The 25558-nt window shown below is 42.8% G+C and overlaps 1 protein-coding gene across 4 annotated transcripts in view; it reads right to left on the minus strand.

The window, feature by feature from the left end:
• The window catches only part of BICRA (BRD4 interacting chromatin remodeling complex associated protein), a 114976-nt gene that overhangs the window by 11137 nt on the left and 78281 nt on the right, over positions 1 to 25558 (minus strand). For 2 of the 4 annotated variants that reach the window (XM_084612872.1, XM_084612873.1), the window contains 12 exons: positions 22498 to 22543; positions 20689 to 20731; positions 19901 to 19966; positions 16418 to 18415; positions 13303 to 13620; positions 9567 to 10268; positions 6743 to 6938; positions 5001 to 5128; positions 4346 to 4471; positions 3884 to 3945; positions 2643 to 2791; positions 400 to 494 (listed from right to left, as the gene is read on the minus strand). In XM_084612872.1, the coding sequence (XP_084468998.1) occupies positions 400 to 494; positions 2643 to 2791; positions 3884 to 3945; positions 4346 to 4471; positions 5001 to 5128; positions 6743 to 6938; positions 9567 to 10268; positions 13303 to 13620; positions 16418 to 18415; positions 19901 to 19966; positions 20689 to 20731; positions 22498 to 22538 (3924 nt within the window). In that variant the 5' untranslated portion in view covers positions 22539 to 22543. The remainder of the gene's footprint in view (positions 1 to 399; positions 495 to 2642; positions 2792 to 3883; positions 3946 to 4345; positions 4472 to 5000; positions 5129 to 6742; positions 6939 to 9566; positions 10269 to 13302; positions 13621 to 16417; positions 18416 to 19900; positions 19967 to 20688; positions 20732 to 22497; positions 22544 to 25558) is intronic. The other 2 variants (XM_084612874.1, XM_084612875.1) reach the window with 2 other exon arrangements.

Below are 25558 nucleotides of genomic sequence, written 5' to 3' on the forward strand. Positions count from 1 at the left end.
AAATTACCCCTCGTTAATCATAGAATCATAGGACTGGAAGGGACCTACGTAAGTTAATGTTTTATTTTACTTTTAAATTGAAATGTCCTGTTTCAATTTAAAAGTAAAATAAAACATTACTTTACATAGTTGTGATGCGTTCCTCCCAAAGGTAAAAGCCTTTTCCCCAGTCTCCCCTACTTACAGCTTGATCCTATTCTCACTGAAACCAAGTGAAAAGCTCCCACTGACTTCAACAGTGCAGGACTGAGCCCTTAAACTTCAGCATAGTCATATTTTGTAAGTGAAACTGCAATTTAAAAACTCTCATTACAAATGCATAGGATAGATTAGAGCAGACCAATAACCATGCTGACCATTATACCATTGAGCATAGTAGCGCATAAAGGCCAATCTTACCCGAGACTCCTCTAAGAGCAGCAGGCGGTATTTGTTCAACATAGCTTGTGTGCGTTTCAGCAGTTGGGTGGACACTGTTTCAAACTCTTCATCTACTAAAAGAAGAGGTAAAGAAAGAAGGCTATTTGTTTTTTTGTATACAGGCATTGCTGAGGCTATCTCGTTAGGTCTGAAAGGAAAGTCTCCATTCACTGAAAGACATTTTATACGACAAGGTAACTGCAGAAACAGGACTAACGTTCTATATCAACATTAGTGTTACTAGAGGACTCAGCAGCAGCAATTGTGATTGCTCCTTCAAGTGCTTTCCACGTCAGCTTAGGCTTCTTCCTAAAGTATGTGGCTAGTTTTAATTGTTCACATGATCATGTGATTGGTCCCATAGCGTAGAGGGGCAAGGAACTATTGAGACAACAGATATTTTTCTCTATGTAACATCAAGTTGTTTTAAACTATCTCTACACATTCAGGATTTGCCTGCTGTTACTGCAGCTCATTGCCAGACCAGGAGCTGGCTGTATGTCTGGATTGCAGTACAGAGCCAGGCAGTGAATCAACTCGACATTTGGAGTAGAAGAGTGCTTCAGCAGACAGTTTTGAGGAACACAAGAATTGCCAGACTGGATCAGACCAAAGGCCCATCTAGCTCAATATACTGTCTCCGACAGTGGGCAATACCAGATGCTTCAGTGGAAGTGACACAAAACACTCTAAAAGGACAACTACGGACTAACTTACCCATAGGGAAATTTCTTCCTAATCTCCTCCCTCCCCCAGTCAGTCAGTGGCTGGCTTATGCCCTGAAGCAGAAGAGGTTATGTCCATATAATATATTTTGTATCCTGTCTAATGTAACCATGGATGTTCTCATTATTCATATACATGGATAAATCCTTTGATTCCTGCTAAGCTTTTGGCCTCCATCATATCTTGTGGTAATGATTTCCATAGGTTAATTATGCGTAGCACATAAATATATGTTATCAGTTTCCAATGTACTGCCTTTCAATTTAATAAAATGCTCCCCTTATTCTTCTGTTATAGGAGGATAAATAAGAGCACCTGATTCACATTCTCTACACTGTTCATTATTTTACATACTGATATTTAAAAAGAAAGAAAGAAAAAGAAAATTACAGCCTGCAGACAATGGATATAAAAATGCTTTTTCCTGAATTTTAACATTAGGGAAAGTGATCCTTCCTGCTTCAAATGCACATTATAATCAACAGGTTGATCATTTTTCTTAGTGGAAATAAATAAAGAATGACACTCCTCACAAAGCACTATGCAGTATTGTCGTGGCTGTACTGGTACCAGGACATTAGAGAAGCAAGGTGGGCGAGGTAATACTCCTTGCAAAGAGAAGAATGATACCACTACATGGGAAGAAGAGGTTGAACTCCCTGCACAAACTGGTAATGTGGAAAACTTCATAAGGCACATATACCACACAGATAGAGTGAGTGAGTTTAAAATTGTTACTTAATATTTGTAATAAACTTTGAAAGCGTACAGCACTCTGTATTAAAACTACTCGTCGTTTTCTCTTATACAATGCCTGGATGCTCAAGGGGTCTTTTACAAACTATGCACAGCACTCCTAAAATTAGTTTGGGGGAAGTTCTATGGTCTGTGTTATACAGGTCAGACTGGAGGAGCACAAGGGTCCTTTCTGGCCTTGGAAGCCATGAAATCCTGCCACTTCTGGGGTGGAAGATGGTGAACAGCAAAGCAGCAACAGGGGAAAGAGAAATTTTGACCAAGGATACAAGGGTAAACTCCAATTCTTATGAAAAACCCTAAGGAATCATTAGTGGCCTTAATAAGCAGACAAGGACTCTTTTTTTAATGTCTCATCCAAAAGCTCCACACACAGAAGCCTGTGATGGAACTCAGTTTATCTAGCTTTGAAAGATTAAAGGGCTGAGACACTGCCAGATTTCAAACATGTGGTTCCAAGAAGTTTATTCAGGTTTTGCGGATTTTATCTTTTTTCTGGAGTGGAAGCAGAGCAGCTTACTTCTTTCTTTTCACGGCTGGACAAATCCATTTTTCCCCGTGACCCACCAACCGTGATCTCTCTTTTGCCAACATCAGAAGAAGAGGCCTCAGTTTACTTCCTGAGGGTTAGGCCCACCTCCATTCTGTTGCTTAGCTAAGCCCTGCTAAGTTTAAAACACTTTTCTATAGTTCTAGGACTACTAGTTATCATCCTTCATTGTATACACAGCTGAACTTACCCTTTCTGTAGTCGTGGGTAGAGGGAAGCATCCCCTGGTAGACATGATAGGGTAGAAGCCTTTGTAAGGCATCTTCAAATGATCGGAATGAAGTTTTATAGTCAGGGTGCAACACTGCTCCCTGATGTTTATGTAACTGTTCCAAGAAACTAAAAAAACAACAACAAAGGACAAGTCAGACAGTTGTACAAAGTGTATAGAAATCACAGACTCAAAAGCAAAGATAGCTATAAAAGCATTATGCTGAGTGGTTGAAATTCTAATTGCTCCTCCTTCCAATATATATAGGCTGTTTGCAGTGACTGAAGCATGATATAAAGAGGTGCTCTTTGGCTTACCTTCGCTGTCTGCAGAAAATGAGTTTTGTGTGTGTGAACATGAAATACACATGTGCACACACAAGGAACACACCCACACACAATATTACTGATCACTGCTAATACTGTATGTAGTTTTATGGTTGTCAAAGGGTACTCATAACTGAATTATATAGCATCTTGTGAGATTTCTGGGCAGCAGCAAGAGGATCATAGAACAGGTGAAAGGTTCTTTTGATACATGGAATGTGACTCAGACATCCTATAACTCAATTATAAAAGTGCCCCCTGGGAGCCTTCAAATTATATTACTACACAGTTTTACTAATTAAGGAAAATGTAATTTATCTTCAAGTTAAATAGTCTCATCCTCCTGACACTAACAATAAAGTTGGTTGAGCTAAAATGGGCAGTGAAGGAATGTGGTCTGATGTGCATGTGTGAAGTACTATGTGCAGACATGGATATAAACGAAAGCAGCGTAATACATAGCTGGCTATGTTATAGGTGCATGTGTGTGTGTGTATGCACATGCTAAACACACTAACACAAAAGGAGAATGAGTGCAATCAGAGAGAAAGAAGAATGACTGACCATACAGGAAAAGAACCACAGCAAAATTCTGGAAGAATTATTCTCTCCAGTGTGAAATGTACATTCGACCAGTGTCACCCATGGGGCCCTCTGGAGAGGCACTGAAGGGCATGCTATGTTACCAAGAATTGCCATGCCATGATAAAGTATCATGCTTCCTCCCCAATAGAGTGGATTGCGATGCACAACACTGCATGACTCCAAAGCTAACACAGATGCAGAATATTCTATTAAACTTTAACCTTACTATGCATGTGATGTTACTGTTACCCGTACACTGCTTTCTTTAACTTCTTAGCCTCCAACACACGCTCTCTGGCAAACACTTACCAAGCTTCTTTGCTGGGCTGTAGTGTAGGAGTTTTTTTCAGACTTCCAAGCTTACTATCATACTGGTAAGAAAAAAAAAATGCATATGAAAGGAATGAGTAATCAATAGATTAGTTTTACTCTGCAGAGAATGATGAACTAACAGAGGAACCATCCAGCTCACATTAGAGAGAACTCTTTCTGTTCAGTAAATTAGTACAAGGAAGTTGGAGAATAAAATGGGATTGTAGGCTGGAGGAAATCAGTTAGATGATTTTGGAGATTCTGGACAAAGTGCAGAAAAAAAGGGATAATTCTTGCTGACGATTCTAACAAAAACAGCTTTGCTCACTTTAAACATGGCAGCTTTCAGGTAGCAGAAAACATACCGCTTCCTTTTGAAATTCCTCACTGATAGAATAGTAAAAAATAAAATAAAATTGAGCTATTATTTGAAGGAAATAAACATCTGTGTGAACTCACCTGCTGCTGGGATGGGACTGGGACTGAGGGCATGAGTTGTGATAATCCTTTCCCAACTACTTGGATCTGCAAGGGACCTTTTCCAAGATTCAGGCCAGAGATGGAGCTAATCACTCCAGGCTTGGCCTGCAGAAGAAACAAAGGATCTGTTTTATTTGGGATCCCAATATGAATGTAACGACTACAAATTGATTACCAAAACACACAGCAAGAAACTACTCGCCAAGAGGATGTCAGTCATCAGTGAAATGACTTAGGATGGAATTCCTTAGTGTTGATATGCAAACATCTATGAATAAATCTTTTTTGATGCGTAATTATTTTAACTTGCACTTCTAGAATGTACATCCCAACAGTATTTGCATGCCATTAAATAAATTGGGAAGCACATTAATTCCCTCAAGGAAGAGGAACAAAGCTCTCTTCCCCAGTGGTCTAATTAATATTAATAGGGATAATTATTTGTTTTCTTTTTGTTTAAGAATTCATAGTACTTATAAAATCAAATAATTATATGCCAAAGTCAAATGGTCTCTGAAACTTAATTCCTTCTTCCCGCACAAAAAGAACAAACCTGGAGTGAAACTCACTAAGTTTTGTTCATCCTTGAAATGGACAAACTACTGTGAAGAAACATTAAAAATGAAGCTCTCACCTGAACTGGCTGCTGTACGGCAAGAGGTGTTCCTGGTTTCCCTGGCACTGTAGTCACTTTCCCCCCAGAAACAGCTGTGGAGCCACTGGAAAATGTTTTACTCTCTGCAGGAACTGGAGCAGCTATACCTAGGAAATATAAGCAGATTTTAAAATGAAATCCAAGTTTAAACAACAATAGCAACATGTCTTGGATTCCTGCAGCATATTCCACCTTGAAGAATCTTTATAGACTATCTAGAGGTATTGGGTTTCAGAGTAGCAGCCGTGTTAGTCTGTATCCGCAAAAAGAAAAGGAGTACTTGTGGTTAGTCTCTAAGGTGCCACAAGTACTCCTTTTTTTAGAGGTATTGGGAAAATTTTCAAAGGCATCTAAATGACTTACGTGCTTTTGAAAATTTTGCCCACTACTTCAGCTATCACTGAAATGCAACCACCTCTGCCAGCTGTTTAACAGCACACAGCAACACTCCACAACAGGGCAGCAACTGAAGTGAAAAAGACCACCACCTAATTCAATTGAATACTAATGCAGGGGATTGTAGGGAAGCAGAATGCAATTATCAGGACACCAGGGCTAACCACCTCTACTCTTGAGACATGCACCAGGGGATCTTAACAACTACAAGTGGGAAAAATCTTAGTTTTATACCCATGCAAAAATCATTACTGCCAGCAGAGCAGAGAGTGACTGAAAATCAAAATACCACCACACCGTAAATATGTATTTTTTTTCCTTTCTTTTTTAACAAATGAAAATATGTGGACTTTTTTTCAATACCTCAGATTAGTTTGTTCAGTGTACCATGGGCATAACATTAAAAACTTTATTGATTTCCTGTTTGTGAAAATGCATGGAAGCAGCTGACAGGTGCCTAAAATAACTGATAGGCACAGTGTATCAATCTAAATAAGTAAACATGGGGTGGGGGGGGGGGGCCCCGCGGGAGAGAAATACAGAGCACCTGTAGTCTAAAATTCATCCCTGTATAGCGGATGAGCATAAGGCCTGCACATGATTTAAGTCCCACTTAAATCTTTAAACTAGGGTTTAAATGAGAATTAAGTGCTGCACTGACCCTAAACTAGCCTTTTGCATGGAGTGAATTTCACCCATAGGTCTCAAAGAGCTTTACACAAGAAGGTAAATATAATTATTCCTGTTTTTCAGATGGAGAACTGGTGGCTGAAAGAGGTGAGTGTCTTGGCCAAAGCAACACAGAAGGTGAGTAGCAGAACTGGTATTAAGGATGTCTTGACTCTCCAACCAGGGCCCATATCTGCTCCACCATGTTGGCCCCCAATCAACTGAGTTACTTCAGATTTATACTCTGTGAATGAGAGCAGCATTTGGCACTTGGACTTCAATGAAATTTGAGGGCACTCAGCAGCTCACAGAATCAGGCCCCTAGAGAGAAAGATGATGAACTTCCGAACATCATTCTTAGAATAACTTTTCTTACTGTATATGCATTTTGAAGTGTGGAGGGGAAAAACTGGGGAGAAAGAGGAAGCTGAAAGTCCAACACAAATGTAACAGAATTTCCCCTTCCCCTCTCTGAGCACGCAGGAGGCATGGCTTTAGCAGCTTACACGTTGATGTTGTTTTGTTTTGATCAACACCGATGTCTGCTGCAGCAGTGCTGCGAGCTATGCCGGCTGCCCTCCTCCAATACCACCATCTCCTCCCACTCCCTCCTTGTACTTGGTCCTTCCCAAGAACAGGAGCCACCTCACTCGAACCTGCAGTAGAAGGCTGGACTGCAGCGGGGACAGATGGGTGGCTGTGGACTGGTGCTTGCGTTGCTGTCACTGCTACTGACTGTCCTTGGCTGCTAACCAGGACAGATGAAGGCTGACTGCTGAAGTGGCTCAGAGCTGATGACACCTGGCTGGTGGAAGTCTGGTGTTTCGTTTGCAGGATAATCCCCTGGGGCACCTGAGTTGGATAAATGACAGAGGCTGAAAAGATGTCCTAGCACCATCTTTTGGCACATTTCATCCTTTTACCTTCCTTTTTAATCTGCTATGTACCGTAAATATTTCTACCCAGCAGCAAAACATGGGAAGAAAGGGACCCTCCCTTGCTCTCATGTTTCCAACACAGTCCACTGGCTTCCACCCTATAGCCCCAGGATCTCACAGAGTTAGGCGGTGAATGTAAAGGAAACAAAAAATGTCTTTGCTTTGCAGTGGGAATCTCCGGGTCTGTCAGTAACAAGAATTTAAAATCCCATGAACATGCCCTGTGTGCTTGAAATACAGCAGACTTGATCCCAGACTAAGTTCTTTCAAGGGAAATTTATTTCTAATATGCAGTTTTTTAAAAAATTGAGTTTGGCTCCCCTTTCCCCTGCAGATAAAGTGACAGTAAAGACAATATTTGGAATGTGGATTGTAAAGAATTTGTCTGATGCTGTCTTAGACATAAGACCTGAGCCAACTCTCACTGAAGTTAATGGGAATCAACCTATTAACATGAATGGGAATGGACTGGGACCTACAACTCCAGGGCTCAAAGTTCGAAGTACTAATACTTAGGCTTGGTCTACACTATAGTTAGGTCAACATAAGGCAGCTTACAATGACCTAATTATGTCAATGTCTACACTACAATGGTGCTTCCGCTGATGTAAGTGGCCCACTACAGTGACTACACCCCAAAGGGGCGGACAGCTGGAGCCCTTTCCCCACCCCAGCCCTAACAGTCTGAGCTGTCAGTGGGGCGCAGGCTCACAGCTGTGAGTCCCCCACACCTTTCCCCACCTCCTGGTGAGGGATTGCAGGGGGTGGGGAGGCAGCTGGGCTCAGGTTCTCCTCCCCCTCACCCCAATCCCTCTCTGGGGGGGTTCTAGCTGTGAGCCCCACATAGAGCGGACAGCCTTAGCCAAAAGTGAAATAATAGCAGCTGAGAAACTGACGAGAATGTCAGTTTCATTGCTGGTAGCCTCCCCCTGTGAAATCCAGCCCTGCACTGTCAGCCCCAGGGCAGGACGGTGGGGGCACTCACAGCTGTGAGACTGCTGGGCCGACAGCTCGGGTTGTCCAGGTGGGGGCCCCAGCTGTGAGCCAGCGCTCGTCTAATGGCGGGGGGAGGAAGCTGTGAGCTCCCTGCCTACAGATGAGGCGGTCAGCCCCAGAGCTGCCAGGCTCCAGCTGTCGAGTGTCCCACAGTGCCCCACTTCAGTCAGTGGAAGTGCTCCTGGGAGGACACGCACCACAGACAGAAGGAGCAAGTGTGGACATGAACCACTGCTTTAATTACTGCGGTAGCTGTACTTTGACTTAAGGTGACTTAATTTTGTAGTGCAGGCAAGCCCTCAGACTCCCTGGAAACAGGCAGAGACCCCAGCAGGGTTGAATTATTGCTCTGTCTGCTCTGCGTGGATAGGAAAGATCCCAAGGGGTACTTTTCACAGGAGCTTCACATGTGTTTGCTTTTCTCTCTTTGTCCAAAAATTTCTCTTCCTGTTTTGGTTCTTGAGTAATTCATGTTGCTAAAGAACTTGGAAGAGGCCTAACCCTGTAAATCCTAAATACTAAATAATTGTTTATTTTATGTACTATTTACATAGTAGTTGGTAGCAAAGATACACTCAGGGCTTGTCTACATGAACAATTAGTTTGTGAAAAGAAAAGGAGTACTTGTGGCACCTTAGAGACTAACCAATTTATTTGAGCATGAGCTTTCGTGAGCTACAGCTCACTTCATCGGATGCATACCGTGGAAACTGCAGCAGACTTTATATATACACAGAGAATATGAAACAATACCTCCTCCCACCCCACTGTCCTGCTGGTAATATTTCATATTCTCTGTGTATATATAAAGTCTGCTGCAGTTTCCACGGTATGCATCCGATGAAGTGAGCTGTAGCTCACGAAAGCTCATGCTCAAATAAATTGGTTAGTCTCTAAGGTGCCACAAGTACTCCTTTTCTTTTTGCGAATACAGACTAACACGGCTGTTACTCTGAAACCTGAATTAGTTTGTGGTAAGCTGGGGTGTCAGTCTATCTTGCACCAGTTTGCTGCGGTGCTAACGTACATTAAGAGTTAGTTAATTCACTTTAATCTAGTCCTCTTTGAAATGGGATTATCAAAGTGAACTAAAATTGTTAATGCACAGCAGCAGGGTCCACATGGACAGGTCGTCCGCAGCACGCTAGCATGGGGTACAGTCACACCCCACCTTGCTGCAAACTAAAAGTTTATCTAGACAAGCCCTTAAACAGCTCCAAAACTATTCTACATTGTTATTGTTTCCTAAAGGTTGACAATGTCCCCATGATACTAAGGTCAAGATAATTCCTTCCCAGAGTACTATTATAAAAACAAACAAAACAAGATATAACCCTGGTAGTCCAGATGATAGTTTTTTAAGGTGGTGACTTTTGCGATTTGCATATCTGTCCAGAAGAAGGTAGGCTGAAAATCTCTAATTTCTAATCCCTCTAACCCATCCATTTTCCTTGATATATGGGAGTGTATTTTTAATTTCTATAGAATTATATTTCTACAGACCCAGGCCAAGTTTAATTTACCCTCTTTGATGGCAATTATTTACCTGCTGGAACCTGTCCAATAGCTGCTTCTGCTGAGGAGCAGGATTTGGAATTGCAGAGAGTGTCTGGAATTGATTTGGGACCATCTGAAAACTTCTCTGTTGTTCTGGCGTTAGGTGAAGGGTCTGGGTTGGGACTGGCGGTTTGATTTGGCTCTGGGAAGGGAACTGGAAGTGTGGAGAATGCGTATGCTGAGACTCGGTTGGAGCCTGGATCTGGGACTGCAGCCGTGCCTGCACCTGGGTCTCAGGCGGGGACTGGATCTGAGTGGCAAGCTGAACTTGTAGCTGCACATGTGGAAGTGTTGCCAGCTGAGGCTGCCCTTCGGCCTGAGACTGTGGTGGCTGGAACTGTACCTGAGGCTGCGATGGGGGTCGTAAGGGGTGCTGGGTAGGACCGTGGGGGGATGATGTGATTTGATTCTGTATCACGTACAAGTTCTGCATTTGCGTCTGAGGGGTGCAGGACCGGGAGAGGGGTTCAGAAGGAGGCCTGGACAAAGTTTGTGGCTGGGAGGGAGGCCTTGAGTGAGGCCGGGAGGGTGGTCTGGAAAGTGGCTGTGGCTGTGATGGAGGACGGGACTGGTGGGGGGACTGCATCTGTGAGAGGTGTGCAGGCTGGAGCTGGGGACTCTCCCCCATTGGAGGATGAGGTAGCGAATGGGACGGGGAGGCTCCAGGGAGCTTCTGTTGCCCTGCGGGTAACTGAAACAAAGAACGAAACAGGAAATAAGTTAGTTAGGGCTGATGTGTCTTATCACAATCTTCGCATGTTCTTCAGGCATTTTAGGGTATGTCCACACAGCAGAAGCTCTACAAGGACTAGTGCACCTGAGCTAGCTTGGATCCAGCTAGCGCGGGCAGTGACGAGTGCACAGTTCAGGCTCCAGCGCGAGGAGTACAAATCCAGTACAGACCCTGGGTACGTAGTCAGCTCGCAAGCTGCACTCTCTTCACTACTACTGTCACTTGTGCTATCTGGATTCAAGCCAAACCAGGTAGGCTTGCCTGTGCAGACATACCCTTAGACTGTACTGCAATGCAAACCACTCTTGAAACATAAAAAGCCTGGGGCTCCCAAACTGCTTTTAAGTCCAGAAAGCCCACTGAACTCAAGTCACTCTGTGAAGGGGTTTACAGAGGCATTGCCTATGGCAAAAAGAGCTTGAGGAACTGAGCTCTTTCTACCACTCTCCTCCTCCGGTTTATTCCAGAGAAGTGTTTCTTTGAGCTAACCAGAGCATACGTAGAGTGAGATTTCAGGGGCACAGTTTCCAGCTCTCATACCTTCCACCAGGGATGCTTGTGGGCATAGTACTATCATCTGTAGATTTATTGCACTGGCTAGTCTGCTTAGAAGCTACCTTCAAAAATGTTTTAAAATCAGTAAAAGAAACAACTTGGGAATAAAACTTGAAAGGCATCTTCTATGGGTGTTCCTTAAGCTTCTGAAAACAGCTCCAAGTCTCAGCCAGTGTAGCCAACCTTTCCCTAGAAAGCCTTACTGCAGGGTTAGAGTGTTTGTACCAGTGTGTGAGAATATAAATAAAGCCCAGCCCTTTTGCCACACAACTGTGACACCATGAAAAAGGGGAGGGAGAGGGCGTCCAGCTTTATTTTGAAAATGTATTTAAGTTCCTTCCCTAGAGCCCCTGTCCTCGTATGAGCCCCTCGTGGGGCACAAGAACCTCCATGGTTTTATTTACCCTCCTCTGTATTGCACCATCTTAGCTCCTTCCTATGCTCTCTTTGAATTGCTTAGAAGAACCCTAGGCATACCTTTTTCTCCTTTCCCATAGGATCTAATCAAAATTAAAACGCCTTCCCCCCAAAGCCTGAGTCCACTGGTTCCCCGCATAGTACAGTATTGTACGACCACTACATTAGAGCCAACAAGCATTGTTAATGGTGCTAACCCTATGAAGGCACTGGCCATTGTGAGTCCCCTGATATGAGAGCTAGGTCAATATCACGCTCTTTTAAAATTACGGGGGTGAAACTGATCTATTATAAAGTCAAGTTCTCAAGTCTTATTATGGCTAAGAAGAGCCTTTCGACTAACACACCACTTTAAGTCTACCACAGCCCTTATTATAACCATTTGCTACTAAAATATAAAGAATAAAAGAACAATAAAGCCTCTGGCCGGAACACAAATGTACCAGGACAGCAGCGTGCAACTGTGCAAGGACAGAAGAAGAAAAAGCATCGCAAGACAGCAGCAGCTTCCAGCATTGGTGAGAACCTGCAGGCAAGCAAGCAAGAGCAGCAGGAATTCAGAGAGTAGACAAACGGGCAAGTGCCACAGATTGACAACAAGGGCCAGAAGGGGGTATGTTTTGAAGGGGAAAGAAAGATTCAATAGGCCCGCTGATGCAGCAATGCCTGGACATGTCCCAGTCTCCGATTATAAAGGCAATTCCCTCAGTCACAGACCTTGGTGTGAAAACATCTGTAACTCACCCAACCCAGAATGCTGATGTTTTATATATTGGCTGGAAACTTCCAAATTGAACTAAATTGCAAACTGAACTCCCATCTTCTCCAGGCTGCTCACATAATGATCACAGGTGATAAACTACTCAGGTCCATTTGATCACTTTGGCTACCAAGTTCCTGGATTCTGCCTGAAGTCTGCTAACCACACCTTGGAACCCTGACCCATGCACATCATTCTTCTCCCTTTATTGCTTTCTTCTCAGAATAAAAACAAGTTATATTTTCCTTTGTTTCTGGGCTGTTCTAAAAACAGGGATGCAGCTGCTTTTATTTTAAAACAAGGTGCAGCTGGATTTTGTTTCATCTTCTCCTAGCTATATAGATCCACCATAGAAAAGTGAACCAGAGAGCTGAATTTGGATGCTATAAATATTAGAATCATGGAGATATGAGATGGAAAAGACTTATTACAACATCATCCAAGCCACCTCTTTGCCAACATGTGATGGTATCATGCACCACAATTCTTTTGCTATAGAAATGGGATTATGAATATTTATGCGTACTTATATACACATTTGATAAAATGTGTGTGTGTATATATATATAAAATATAAAAACCCACACACATAATGAACTTAAACTTTTGATTACATTTGAGACTGGTCAAAAACATTTTAAAAAGCATACATTTTATTAACAATTTTCCTTTTTAACTTTTTTTTTTTTTTTTTTGGCAAACCTCATTGCCACCAAGAAAGAATGCTTGCTTGTTTCCACGTTTCTATATAGCACAAAGGCCAGTCAAAAATATCTCTCTGGGAAACTCACACAAAGAGTTTTATAACACATGGATTCAGGGGCAGACTCACTGTCTATGCAGTTACTACAAACTTACACCAATGTAACTGAAATCATAATCCTGCCCTCAGACTCCTCATGAAAAGTCACCCTAGTTAGAAGGAAGATAAACGTGCCAGAAGCAGAATTCTTTTCCCATCACATTTTTTGCATTACACCACAAGAGGGCAACTTCTGTTACTACTATAGAGGTTACCCCACCACCACCCACATCCAGGTTTGTTTTGAAATTTGAAAAATGCTAGTGTACACCTAAGAGATATGCTAATATTTTGTCCTTGTGTATTGGTCCCTCCCCTCCTGCAGAGAGAGAGAAGCAAAAAGCAAAAGGGAACTCTAAGAGGAAGGACCAAACAGATTAGACAGACGCTAAGGACAGAAGCAAGAAAGGAAGATAGGCCAAAGCAGGCTGTGTGGAATCACAACAGGTAAGGGCTACCTGGCAAGCCAGTGCCTGTTGGGAATGGCTGGCTGAGAACTGAGGTATAAGATTCGGTCCTTTGGACTCCACCGTTGCCAGATTCTGATTCTGGGTCAGCTCTCGGCTGGCAGGCGGCTGCAGAGCTGTGCCCGCACTGCTGCTCACTATCACTGATGCTGGGACACTGCTTGTGGTGCTGAGAGCTGTTGTGGCTATGCTGTAGATGGGCAGAGGCATTGGAAGGTGTGGTGGTACTGTGGACTGATTCAGATTGTTCTCCTGCTGCATTTTCAGGGATGCCGGATAAAACTGCTGCTGCTGCTGGCTCCGATCCTTCTGAAATTTCCAACAAATTTAGCATTGACCAGATTTCTGGTTCTTTCTCCTTCTTTATTTCTGTTGCTGTTCACCATCCAACCCCCATATTCATTCAGGCCTTTGCTACTAATACTAATACTAATACTCTATTAACAGTACCTCAACCAGTTGTCAAAAGCAAATCGTTTCTGCTCTTGCTCTTCATCATGCCCACCCCCAGATATTGTACAATACTTTTCAGGACTCTTCACAGGCACTAGGCAGATCCAAATTACTGTTCGGAAATGAGACTACCTCCTCTGAAGATGGGAAGAGTCTATATTCAAAATTCTGCAAATTTTATTTGTCCCACCTCTGTACAGCCAGTGGCCTGTGCTCCCCAGTGCCATGCTGGAGCCTCCATATTTATTAGACAAATAAAATTTGCAGAATTTTGCAGAATTTTAAAATATTGTGCACAGAATGCCCTCAGGAGTAAACTGTATCAAAGCAACAGTTTATGCCCTACCGAGAGACCTAATGTGAAATGCAGAGAACATTTCTACTGGATGGTAGCTTTACACAATAATAGAATTTGATGTGTTATCAAACTGCAAATAAAAACAAAAAACCTCAAAGCCAAGACTTTGGGAGCCATGTCTGAGTTTCCCATTCTTACTGCCATTCCCCACCCTTGTGCTGAGATAGTGCAGCACATGCAAGATTCATAGAAAGTCATTTATGGTTTAGACATGTGAGGGTTTTTTTCCTCACAGTACTACCCAGCAAGAAGAGAGTAGGCTAGGGTTCATTTTTGTCTCTGAAGATCACAGCTTTTGTGAATTTTTTAGGATCTCAGTGACACTTCTCTCCTCAAGTTACTTTAACATCTGTACATTTCTTTTCTTGTATATAGTAATAAACAGTGAATATGGTAGTAAATGTTAGTGTAAAAGGGTTACTGTCAAGATCAAAGCCTTATATTTAAAATGAAATGTCCTCACCTGTGTTACTAACAACATCCAAAAAAATTTAAAAATTAAATAACTTCAAGCTTCCCTTTACTGTTCACCATCACTGATGCTGTTTGTTTACTTTTTGCACTTTGGCCAATGAAATGAGACTGATTAGTTTCTACTTCCCGAGGCAGAGCTCTAAACTAGGCTCTGCAGCCTTGGGAAAGTTATTTAACCTCTTTATCTCACATTCACCATCTGTAAAATGGGGCTAATAATACTGTCTCAACTACCTCATAGGAGTGTTGTAACAGCTAATTACTTAAATGTTTCTACAGTGCTTTGAAAAGGTGGAGCATTATATAAGAGGTAATTTAAATATTATTAGTCATGTTCTGTAAACCCCAAAGTGAAACTGATTATGATTGCTAACTCTCTGCCCTTCTACTTGCTTTACATACATTACCTAATGAATCCCCACCTCTATGAGACAGGTATGTACGATTAGTATCATAATCACTTTTAAGATGCTGCTGTGTTCCAACTGCAGGAGACTGTCTTTTAATTTAAACAACTTTAACTGAATTAAAAAAGATAAAAACCTTTCTATTTATAATAGGTTATGCAACACCCCTAACCCCAAAAATCCCCCCCTCCCACTTTTTTTAAACTACCACTCCATCTGGGGCCCAACTTAGCTGACAGTGACCACTTTAAATGGATTATGCAGTTACTGTATCATACTGGTGAAGCAAGTATATTTAGAGGAATATAAAAACAAAGAAAAATCACAGATGACCCTAGTTTTGTATCTTGTAACTTGCCAGAGGATCTTAGTGACATTGAGACAAATGTAACCCTAGTATGGGGGAGGCACAGCTCAAATGATGTCAGTAGTATTTTGTCCATTTGTGTCAGAGGTAAATCTGGCCCATTGTCTTTTGGAGAAAGGCATGTGTGAGGATGTTATGGTAAACTGATAACACTACTTTTACGTACTATTTACGAGGAATTTAAAAAAAAAACTGTAAACCCCCATCTTCTCTCTAATGCAATTCAGTGACTTCAACAGGCTTTAGATCAAGCCTTCATCTTTTTTTGAATTAAAGAATAAAAAAGACGATGGTTTAAACTGATACCCAAAAGAAGGGAAAAGCCTGATCTAATCTGATATTATATAAACAGATGAGATGAGTCCTAGCTGCTTTGTGTCTGCACTCCTTAACCGTGTACATAGTGACTGCCTCAACACTTGTGATAGTGGGAGATGCTGAACTGGCAAGCCTGGACACTGAACTCTTATCCACAAACAGAAGAACACTGGCAGTGGCAGGACAAGTCTCCCCTCACTAATTCGCCTCAGCAGAGAATTGGAGATAAAATCTAGGGGAGCCACGGGAACTCAGTCAACACGGCATGTTTATTGATCAGCTTCTCTTCTGTGACTGCCAGCCATGATGGGAGCTTTTGTGATCTGGATGCACGTACCACTAACCCACCTACTCATTCCACAGAAGTGATCGAATAGACAGCAGATGACAATAGGTGCCAGATACTATAAACCTAGGCTAGATTCAAAGTAGGTAAAAGGCTACATACTCATTACCAAACCCCTGAGACCACCCAGTTCTTCTAGCAGTTTTAAATTAAAACACACATACTAAGAGAGTAGTCTTATGATGGGATAACCACCTTTGAAACGTCATTTAAAAAAAATAATTCTTGCTATAATACAGCATTTGTAGAGTGCCCAGTCTATGAGGAAAGGTTAGATTATGCAGCCTGAATCCTATAACTCTCCTTTGCCTTCCTCACAATAGGTAAAATAAGTGAGCCAACTAGCAACACTACTAATGTGATCATTAAAATATTTCACTTACCTGTTGCAGAAACATCTGCATGGAATCTTGGTTTATGACAGTTCCAGCAGCTGTCTGGCCCAAGATGATCTTCTCTGGACTGGACGCCAAGTTAGGGCTGGGCTGTGAAGTCACAGGTAGCTGTGCTGGCTGCTGAGGAGGCTGCTGCTGCACATTCAGTTGAAGCTGAGGTGGAGCTGGAGGCTGGGATGCAGTCTGGACGGTCAGTATAGAGGACTGGTCACTGCTTGGCAGGAGGCTGGTGCCAGAAGCGGGCTGCGGCTGAATGAGGCCTGGACTCTGACTGCTGGTGGTGGCAGATGCCTGAATGCTCACAGCTTGGTTGAGGTTCTCAGTGGAATTTAACATAGCAACTTGATTTGGCAGAGTTACACCTTGGATAACTGTCTGCCCAGTCTGACTGATGGCACCACTGGCCAATGAGGCTGCAGCAGAGGGCTGACTCTGAGTGGTCAAGCTGCCAGCTAGAGAGACAGGCATCTGGAACAAAGTTGGCGGACCCACCTGACCAGGCTGCAGCTGAATAGGTGCAGAAAGAATGTGAGCCGTGCCATGCGCATTCTGTGATGTAAGCACCTGCCCCAGATTCAACTGGCTAGCTATGTTCTGATTGGTGAGGATTTGGGCAGGCAAAGCCTGATTGGTTATCAGCGGTCCACCAGGCCCTTGGCTAGTTATGATGTGGGCTTGGCCACTAGGGTGTGAAGTTGTTAGGATCTGTCCTCCCATGTTAGCCTGCAAGGCTGAGAGCTGCTGGGGTATCTGAACAGCAGAGGCACCTGCTAACTGCCCAGGAAGAAGGAACTGGTTCTGACCCTGTAACATGGCCTGAGGAACATGCTGCGCAGGGATGACAATACTGCTGCCTTGGTTTAGCAAGTGGACACTCATGGGTTTGCTGAGGGCTTGCTGCTGTGGTGGAGGTTGTTTGAACATGTTGGCAGACAGCCCTTGCGGGAAGCCAGACAGCACCACATTCTGTCCTGGTTTGCCCGCCATAAAAGTCAGGTTCTGTTGGGCCTTCTGTTGTTGCAGGGCAGCCTCGTTCTGGATGGTCAGGGTGGTATTATTGGGACCAAATGGCTTGGGGGTGATCTGGTACAGCTTTTGTTGCAGGACTCCTGCGGGTTTGGGCTGAATTGGCGTGGGTGTTCTGTGGATGATCACGTTTTGGGCCTGCACCAATGGGCTGCTTAAGTTCGATGTGACTGTGAGAGGCTGGGAGCCTTGGGTGGCAGATACGTTCCCAAACATGGAGTTTCCATTCAGCGTGGTAGTGGCCACTGAGGGCAGGTTCTTCTGGATGACAAGGCCAGCATTCTGTGGAGACACCCCCGTGGAAGCGAGGGTAACCTGCTGCTGCTCAGGTGCTGTCTGGGTGATGTAACTGCCAACAGGCATAGTGGCCACTTGGGAGGGCTGAACTTGTTTTGCAATGATTTGCTGAGCTGACTGGTTAATAGCCATCACCTGTTGCCCAACTACTTGAATTGGCCCAATTCCCAATGTCCCACTTGGGCTTCCATTAGGTAAGCCCTGAAGGTTGGAAATTGGCTGTATGGTAACATTCCCCAAGCCAACCTGCTGAAGAAAAGGCTGAACACTGATGGCCTTATTAACAACGTCTGCTCCCACTGACTGCTGCACCAGTGCTTGATGCGTCAGGACTGCAGGCTGCTGCAACCCAATTAGGTCAGCCCCACTGGAGAAAATCTGTGGCGTGCCATCAGAGGCAGTCTGAACCACTGGCTGAAGTGTAGGGAGCTGGAAAGACCCCAGGTCCAGTTCTGCCTCTGCCTCCAGAGTCTGTTCTGTAATGTTAGCCTCTTGCAGGCTCTGCTGGAGAATGTCACAGGGCTGGTCTGAGTTCTGAAGATTCGCCCCACCACCAGATGGTGACCCCAGGATGTCATCTTCTAAAAAGTCTAGGTCAACGCTTGTTGTGTTCTGATTCTGTTCAGCGTTCAGATGGTTGCCAGAGGATTCTTGTACATGCAGCTAAAAGGTTTAAGATTGGGGTGGGGGGAAAAGCATTTAATTCAAACCCATGGAACAGAGTTTTTAATCTTTCTGTGCTAAATGGTTGTGCACCCTTACTGGGACCTGTTAAAATGCTTTTGTGATCCACCCTAGAGTTGACTGCATCTCAGTGTTGGGCAAAGTGATCCCAATGTAAAGTTTGTGTCTCAATTTGCTAAGTACATTTGTAAACCATCTTGCCGTCCCCACAAGGTGCTAAATAAATGCATGATGTTATTAAAAGGAACCTGAGGCACAAAGATTAAGTGCCTTGCATAAAGTCACATTGTGGGTCAGTGGAACAGCTGGTAAGAGATGCCACATGAGCAAACTCACAGTTCCTTTGTTTTAGCCACTAGACTTCTATAGAGATTAAACATAAGAAAGAGAGGTAATAGCAACAGAGTTTGGAAAATATAATGCCTTTGTATTAATCAATTAATTAAAAAGTAGAATAAAATTGTTATTGGAACTAGAACTGAGATCTCCATATTCCAAAACTAGAAAAATTGTTTCTTGCCACTGACATTCAAATGAGCTCAGACATATGCCTCAATACACTGACTGACCTTAGAGGGTGAGCTCCTCAGAGCAGAGACTGTCCTTGAGTGTTTGGAAAGTGCCTACCACACAGTGGGCACTATTGGCTTTATCATGTCAATGTTTTGTATGAGGCAATTTTGGTTCCATTTGTTTTTGGATCTACCTGAAATTAAAATCTAACATTTAAATCCAAATTCCTGGAAAAGCTTCTTTGCTTTCCAACAAGTACCATAAAGCATCAGAAGCTTTAATAAATGGCTTTTCCTAAATAAAAACAAGTTCAATGTATTAAGAAAAGGGTAAAAAAAGTCACTAAGCTCTCTATTATATTGCAAGTACAAACAGCATACTTGGTGGAAAATAAAAAATACTGCCCATGATTCCAGTCAGATTTGTGCAAAATAATCAAGCGAGGATTTCCAGGGTCATATCCACCTGTTTCAACTTTATCCTATCTATCTGTCTGTAAACAAAACTGAGCACTCCCAACTCCAATCCTACATTAGAGGAAAGAACTAAGAAGGTGCTACATGTTCCTTACAATTTCTTTGTAACATTCAGCCCCCTTTTCCCCACAGTCTTTAAAGGATAGTGGTCTCATCATGCTTCCTTTTTTTGCTCCTCTGTATTCTCTGTCCTTAAAGTTTTCCCAAGTTTATAGAAAAACAAAACACAGACAGAGAGAGATGTGTGCGTATGAACCCATTTCCCCCTCCCCCACACATATGGGGCACACATTGAACCCATTTGTTCTTTCCTGCCCCAATTCTTCTTTAAGATTTTGGGGACTAATCCATGCATCCTGTGTAATTTACTCACCCTGGAAAACAGATTTATTAAAAACAAACTTGTGACAAAAGACAGGTTTCTAAAATGAATTTACCAAGTAACAATTTTAAAAAAAACATTATAAATACATACCCCAGCACCGTCAAAGAAGGCACTGGCTGCATCTCCTGTGTTGTCCAGGAGATCATCACTGTCGATCTGCAATTAAAAATATTTTATTTACTTTATTTAAATAGAATTAAACTGAATTTAGTGCTGACACTGTGAATGGTGCTGACTGGCAGTCACTGGAGACAGGTGAATGCTCTCCCTAGCCACAGAGCTGGTACACCATTTGTAGCAGTTGGGCAAGCTTCCTTCACAGGCATTGCCCCCTGCCAACATGCCTCAAACTTGATGTGGAGAGCCCCAAATCTAGAGGTGGGAAGGTAGTTCTTTCTCCTGGGCTTATTCAATACTTGGCTTCTCTGATGAAGGGGCAAACAAGTACCAGCTGTAGCAGCAGATATTGTAAGGTAGACACTCACCTACTAGGAGACAGACAAACTTATTTTGCTCAGGTCAGCAAACAATAACTAGAAGATAGGGATTTATGATCGCTAGCAACACAGGTGACTAAGTTGGGCCCATTCTTGTAAACTGTTCTGTGCAGACGATTGTGCATGTATACTTCTAATGACTTCAGTGTGGCTCTGCATGGAGCAGTTTGCAGGATTGGGTCCTTAGAGACAAAAAATTCGAGAACCTATTACCAACCCCCTGAGCTGCCCAATCCCTTCTCCCTTAAAAAAAAAAAAAAAGAGAGAGAGAGAGAGAGACATTCAAGTTAGGGTTTCTTCCCCTTTAATTTAAACTTCACTGTCAAAAATGTTTGAATTTTAATATTTTGATTAACAAAACAAGTAAAAACCACTACTCACCTTTTCAGATCCATGTAAAAAATCATTCAAAGCCTGAGGATCACTGCAAAACAACATATGAAATTGTTTAAGGAGAGAATGTACAACCCAAATTTTAATCTGGAAAGAAATACATGTCCCTAATGAATATATTCACATAACTGGACATCCATTGCACTCTGACCGGTGGAAATCTCAGTTCACTGCTAGGGGATCGCTGTTATTTTTTTGACAGTCATTCCTCAGCTGCACTAGTGTGGGCAGCAGTCAGTTAATATTGCTTCTGCCAAGGCCAGTAACTCCTTACATGCCCTGTCCTGTCAGGAGCACAGAAAAGCCAGGAGATTCTATCATGAAAAATGTTGCATTTTGGTGAATGAAATGTGTCAATATGGACCTGAGAGCCATTTGGCCGCTCTATCACCTCAGGGACAGAATCAAATGTGGCTGCATTTTGAATAAAAACAATTAGGTCCCGTACCCTAGAACATTTTTACAAATTTAAATTTGATACAAGATTTCAACCGTCTAAAACTAAATGACCAACAACATACACAGCTTTATACTCTATTTTTATATCACATAAATATACTGATTACATAACTTTACTGATTGTAAATGGTGATTTTTCTTTTTAGCCTACTCTGTCACTAACATGCTCTTATTCCCCCTCCTCTGTCATTTCTGCAGGGCCCTACTTATCAAGTCACTGACAACAGTTCTATAATTGCAATAATCCCTTTCGGAAAATTAGCCGGTTAACAAGTAGTTTGTCAAAACATTAACTGTTCTGAGTTAACCTCAGGCTACTAGCTAACTAGTGCTGATGACAGCTTTCACCAGGCACTTCTCTCACCAAGCACTTTGCAACAGTGCTGTGAGACGGACTATAGCTGTACATTTTTAAGCGTGTGCAGTGCCTAGATGCTATAGTTATTGGCAAAACACTACAGAAATTAGATAGATTTATCCACATATGCATTAAATGGAACAAATGAAAAACAGAATGTACAGAGTTAATCTACTGTTAATGTCTATTTCCCTATAAAAATCAGCTGTGCAAAATGTTCTTAATTAAACCTACACAAACAAACAAACAAAAAAAATAAGTGCAACAAAACATGAAACCACAAATGTTTCAAACAAGAAAATCAGAGCTGGTTCAGCCAAAAAACTTCCTGTCGCTTAGAAACCCTTTCAGGCAAACCTAAGACACAGTGATGGTTCATGATTTCAATACAGACTTTAATCTGAAACTTTGCCTTTGAGTTTTGTATTGATATTTTGGATTCATTTAAAAGTGAAATCCAGGGGATACAAGTAGATTAAAAACAAAGAAAAGGCCTGCAGGGGTCCCTACGAAGAGACCCTGTTTAGTTTCACAAAGGTTTCTGTAAAAATTTCACATAAAAATTATTATTATTTGTTTGTTTGTTTGCAGGAGAGTCTACAATGTGGTAGTCTCTTTCAGCACAGCAAAGAAGGGATAGTCCCTGCCCCAAAGAGTTCACAATCTAAGACAGACAGGGGTCAGGGAAGGGGAGTAACAAGATTCACTATGGAAAGCATGGCAGAAGTGGGCAGTGCAGGGGCCTTTAAGAGGAGTTCAGGGAGGTTGAACCATGCAGACTGAACTGTATGGAAAAAAGCATGGAGGCAACTGTTTGAGAATGAATGCAAAAATGAATTCCATGGAAATGCTCTTAACTCCAAACATAGAATCTCAAGTATTTAACCCCCACCCGCCCCACCCGATACCCTAGAATAGTACAGAAGATGATAACTTAGCGAATTAGCATGGGGTCTGCTTCAGGAGATGGTACTACTTACCAAATTACATCTAACAAGCATCGGCCATCTTCATCATCCATGTCAACTGAAAAGAAGGGAGAGAGACTGCATTAAAATTAGAAAAATACAGCTGTGCCATGCAGCACAAACTGTACTTATTAACTGCTGCCTTCCCATCCCCATCCTCCCCCCAAAACCAAACAAAAACAACCCCCCATCCACCCCTTAAACCCCAAAACAACATTTTGCAATTCAAAAGGTCTTTCTTTCACAGACAGACCCAATATATACACCTCATTTTATCCTGCTTATGGCAGATGAGTAATCTGTTAGTTAGATCATTGCTTAGGTGCTCAAAGGTCTTTGGGCTTCAGAACCTTAGAGCATAAATGCACGTGTTAGCACATTCCATTCTTATTATTTATGTTGCTGTGTAATTTGGTGCTGGTTAAAAGAGCCAGACTGCCAGCCCCTGAAGTTTGAAGTCCCCTATTTCTTCAAAGAGAGACAGTGACAAGTCAAATTGCAGGTCCATGCGCTGGCCTCACCAACATACCCCAAGCCTCTACAATACTTATGGGGAATGTACGTATCAGCCTCCATTCAATCTTTAGCTTCCCGGCTGAGACTAGGGAGGAGCACACTGCTAGTCCAATTTATGGTTGCAGTTTTTCTGATGTGAATACTTGTCCACTGGATACTGAAGAGCCATCAATAACTTTCAGTCACTACTGATATAGGCTGGATTTGAAATGGTGACCTACAAGTGAAAGGTTCCAGCTCCATTTCCAGTCCATCAGGCAGCCTCTCTCTCTCTCTCACTCACACACACTTACTTAAAATTAATGCTTATGAAAATCAGTCCCTTGCTATCAGCTGGCAGCATGAATTCAGGTGTTTGTTTGCAAATTTATCCCTCACAATAACAACCCCTCACCTCATCTGGGCCTCTTCAGAACAGATGGGGGCCAAATAAATTCAACTGATTCACTATTAAGTGAAACCCATGATAAGACGTTAACCATATTAGAACTCAGCTCTTCAGATTGAATATAACATCTTGCAGACATTTGCTACAGAAGTAACTAGAATTACTTTGTTGTGTTTAAGAGGTTAGTTCTACACTACAGGGATAAAACATCCTTCCTCCTAGTTTTTGCACGCCGTGTGCTGGACATTTGTTTTGCATATTAAATCACAAGTCTCTTTTGCCTCAGACCTGACTGGGTTGAGCGTGCAGGGGGAAGAATCATCCCAGCTGACTTCGCAGTCATGGTTTGATCTTCTGCAAGAAGTTCTCAAAAGGGATTCACGTGACTTACAGCCAATATATGATATCACATTTTAACTAGCTCTAGACACCAGGGGGCCACCTCTCAAAAAACACTAGGTGCAGGATGCATCTGGACATTCCCAGGGTCGGTGAAAGGGGGGAGAAGAGAGGCAGGTGTACAGGATGGGGTGCACACAGCTCTCCATACAGAAACAAATGAGCTGTCTTGTCTTAAAGGGGCTTGAAGCTGGTTTGTCAGCTGCAACTAGACAACTGCTAGAAAACCATTAACACTCCAGTGGTGACACTCTGCTACAGTACAGTACACATAACACTGAAGACTATATTATTGACCCCTTCAGATGTACATGCTACTTCTATTAATGTTAATGAGTAGTCCTCAGCACACATTAGTTCCATATCAAATCACATTGCCAGAAGTCAGTTTCCTGCTGTGAACACACTTTAATTCAAGGGGGTTTGAGTTTTGCCTTTTTTTTTTTTAAAATACATGAAGGACATTAAATAAAGGCTACATTGTGGCTCCCTTGGCAATAAGATGCCATATAAGAGAAAGCTGCAGGAGGGACAGTCTGTGCCACAGCCCTTGAAGGCAAAGACTGAATCACTGGTGACTGATACTCTTGGTGATCAGTCTTCGTTGGTGTGGAGGACCCTGAGGTTTGTGCTTGGGAGGTACCAGAGGCACTGAATCCACCACCTCCTGACCCAGTGCCAATGGAGTCCTAGACTTGTGGCTTTCTTATCACGCCACTGCACCATAGGATGTATTCAGTTCTCTTGGGCTGAGCTAGTGCTCAATTTAGGCAGGGCTGGATCAGACCTCTCTGAAGTGGATTTGAAGGAAGATTTACCCTCATGCTTATGAAAATGCTCCCTGCTCTCCCAACAAGACCCTGCTGAGACATCTGCGGGAGGCAGACTCCTTTGCTCCTAATTTGGACCTCGTGGCAGGAAGTGCACTCGTTGCTGAGTCAGGCTGACATACTGAGGGATGGGGGGTGTCCCCAGCCTGGATCCGATTGTGGCCTCATGGCCTTTTTCATAAGGTGCTTCCTAAGGCAAGTTCCCGTCCTTCCCAGGTACAGCTGGGAATGAACAGCAGATATTGCATCTTGCCACGATGTGGACTTCCCCATGGCAGTATAAGCAGAGTTGGTGGTCATCAGTGACTGAGAAGGATCGTGGGCAGAAAGCACAGATTTTGAACCCTGGAGTTTTGGACATAGTCGAATACCCAAACAGGGTATGGGGCAGGGGGTTCTCCCTAGGTCAGGGAGACTAAATAACTAAAAAAACCTCACTAAAAATATCAGATAAAAATTTTAAAACTCTAGAATATAAAAATGATTTAGATATCTAAATATATTTTCACAGATAAAACAGAAAGCCGAAGCTTCGGCTGGAAGTTCTGACCAAGACCATGCGGTGGGTAGAAGGAACAGGAGATGCAGTCAGTATGCCCTTGCCCTTTATCAACTTGGTTGGAGGAATGCGGTCAGCCAGGGCACATTGTGGACCAACACACACTGCTTTCAAAACCCTCTGGCTCCAGGCATGGGGAGTGCATGCGTACCCACAATGGAATACACATAGGACCAGCACTTGAAGAAGAAACATACCTTTCTTCATTCTGAAAGAAAGTGTTAAAGTCCTATACCGAAGGCAGAATCTTTTCCATTTCAAAAGGACACAAATAGGATAACTTTCCAACTAATTTTTAAAATTCTCCCCTCTTCACTGTTTATTAGAATCCAGTAGAAGTTTGAAGAAGAAATATTTCCTGAGAGGCATACTCTGATAAGG

This window comes from Lepidochelys olivacea (assembly GCF_965140295.1).
Source record: "Lepidochelys olivacea isolate rLepOli2 genome assembly, chromosome: 23".
Lineage (NCBI taxonomy): Eukaryota > Metazoa > Chordata > Testudines > Cheloniidae > Lepidochelys > Lepidochelys olivacea.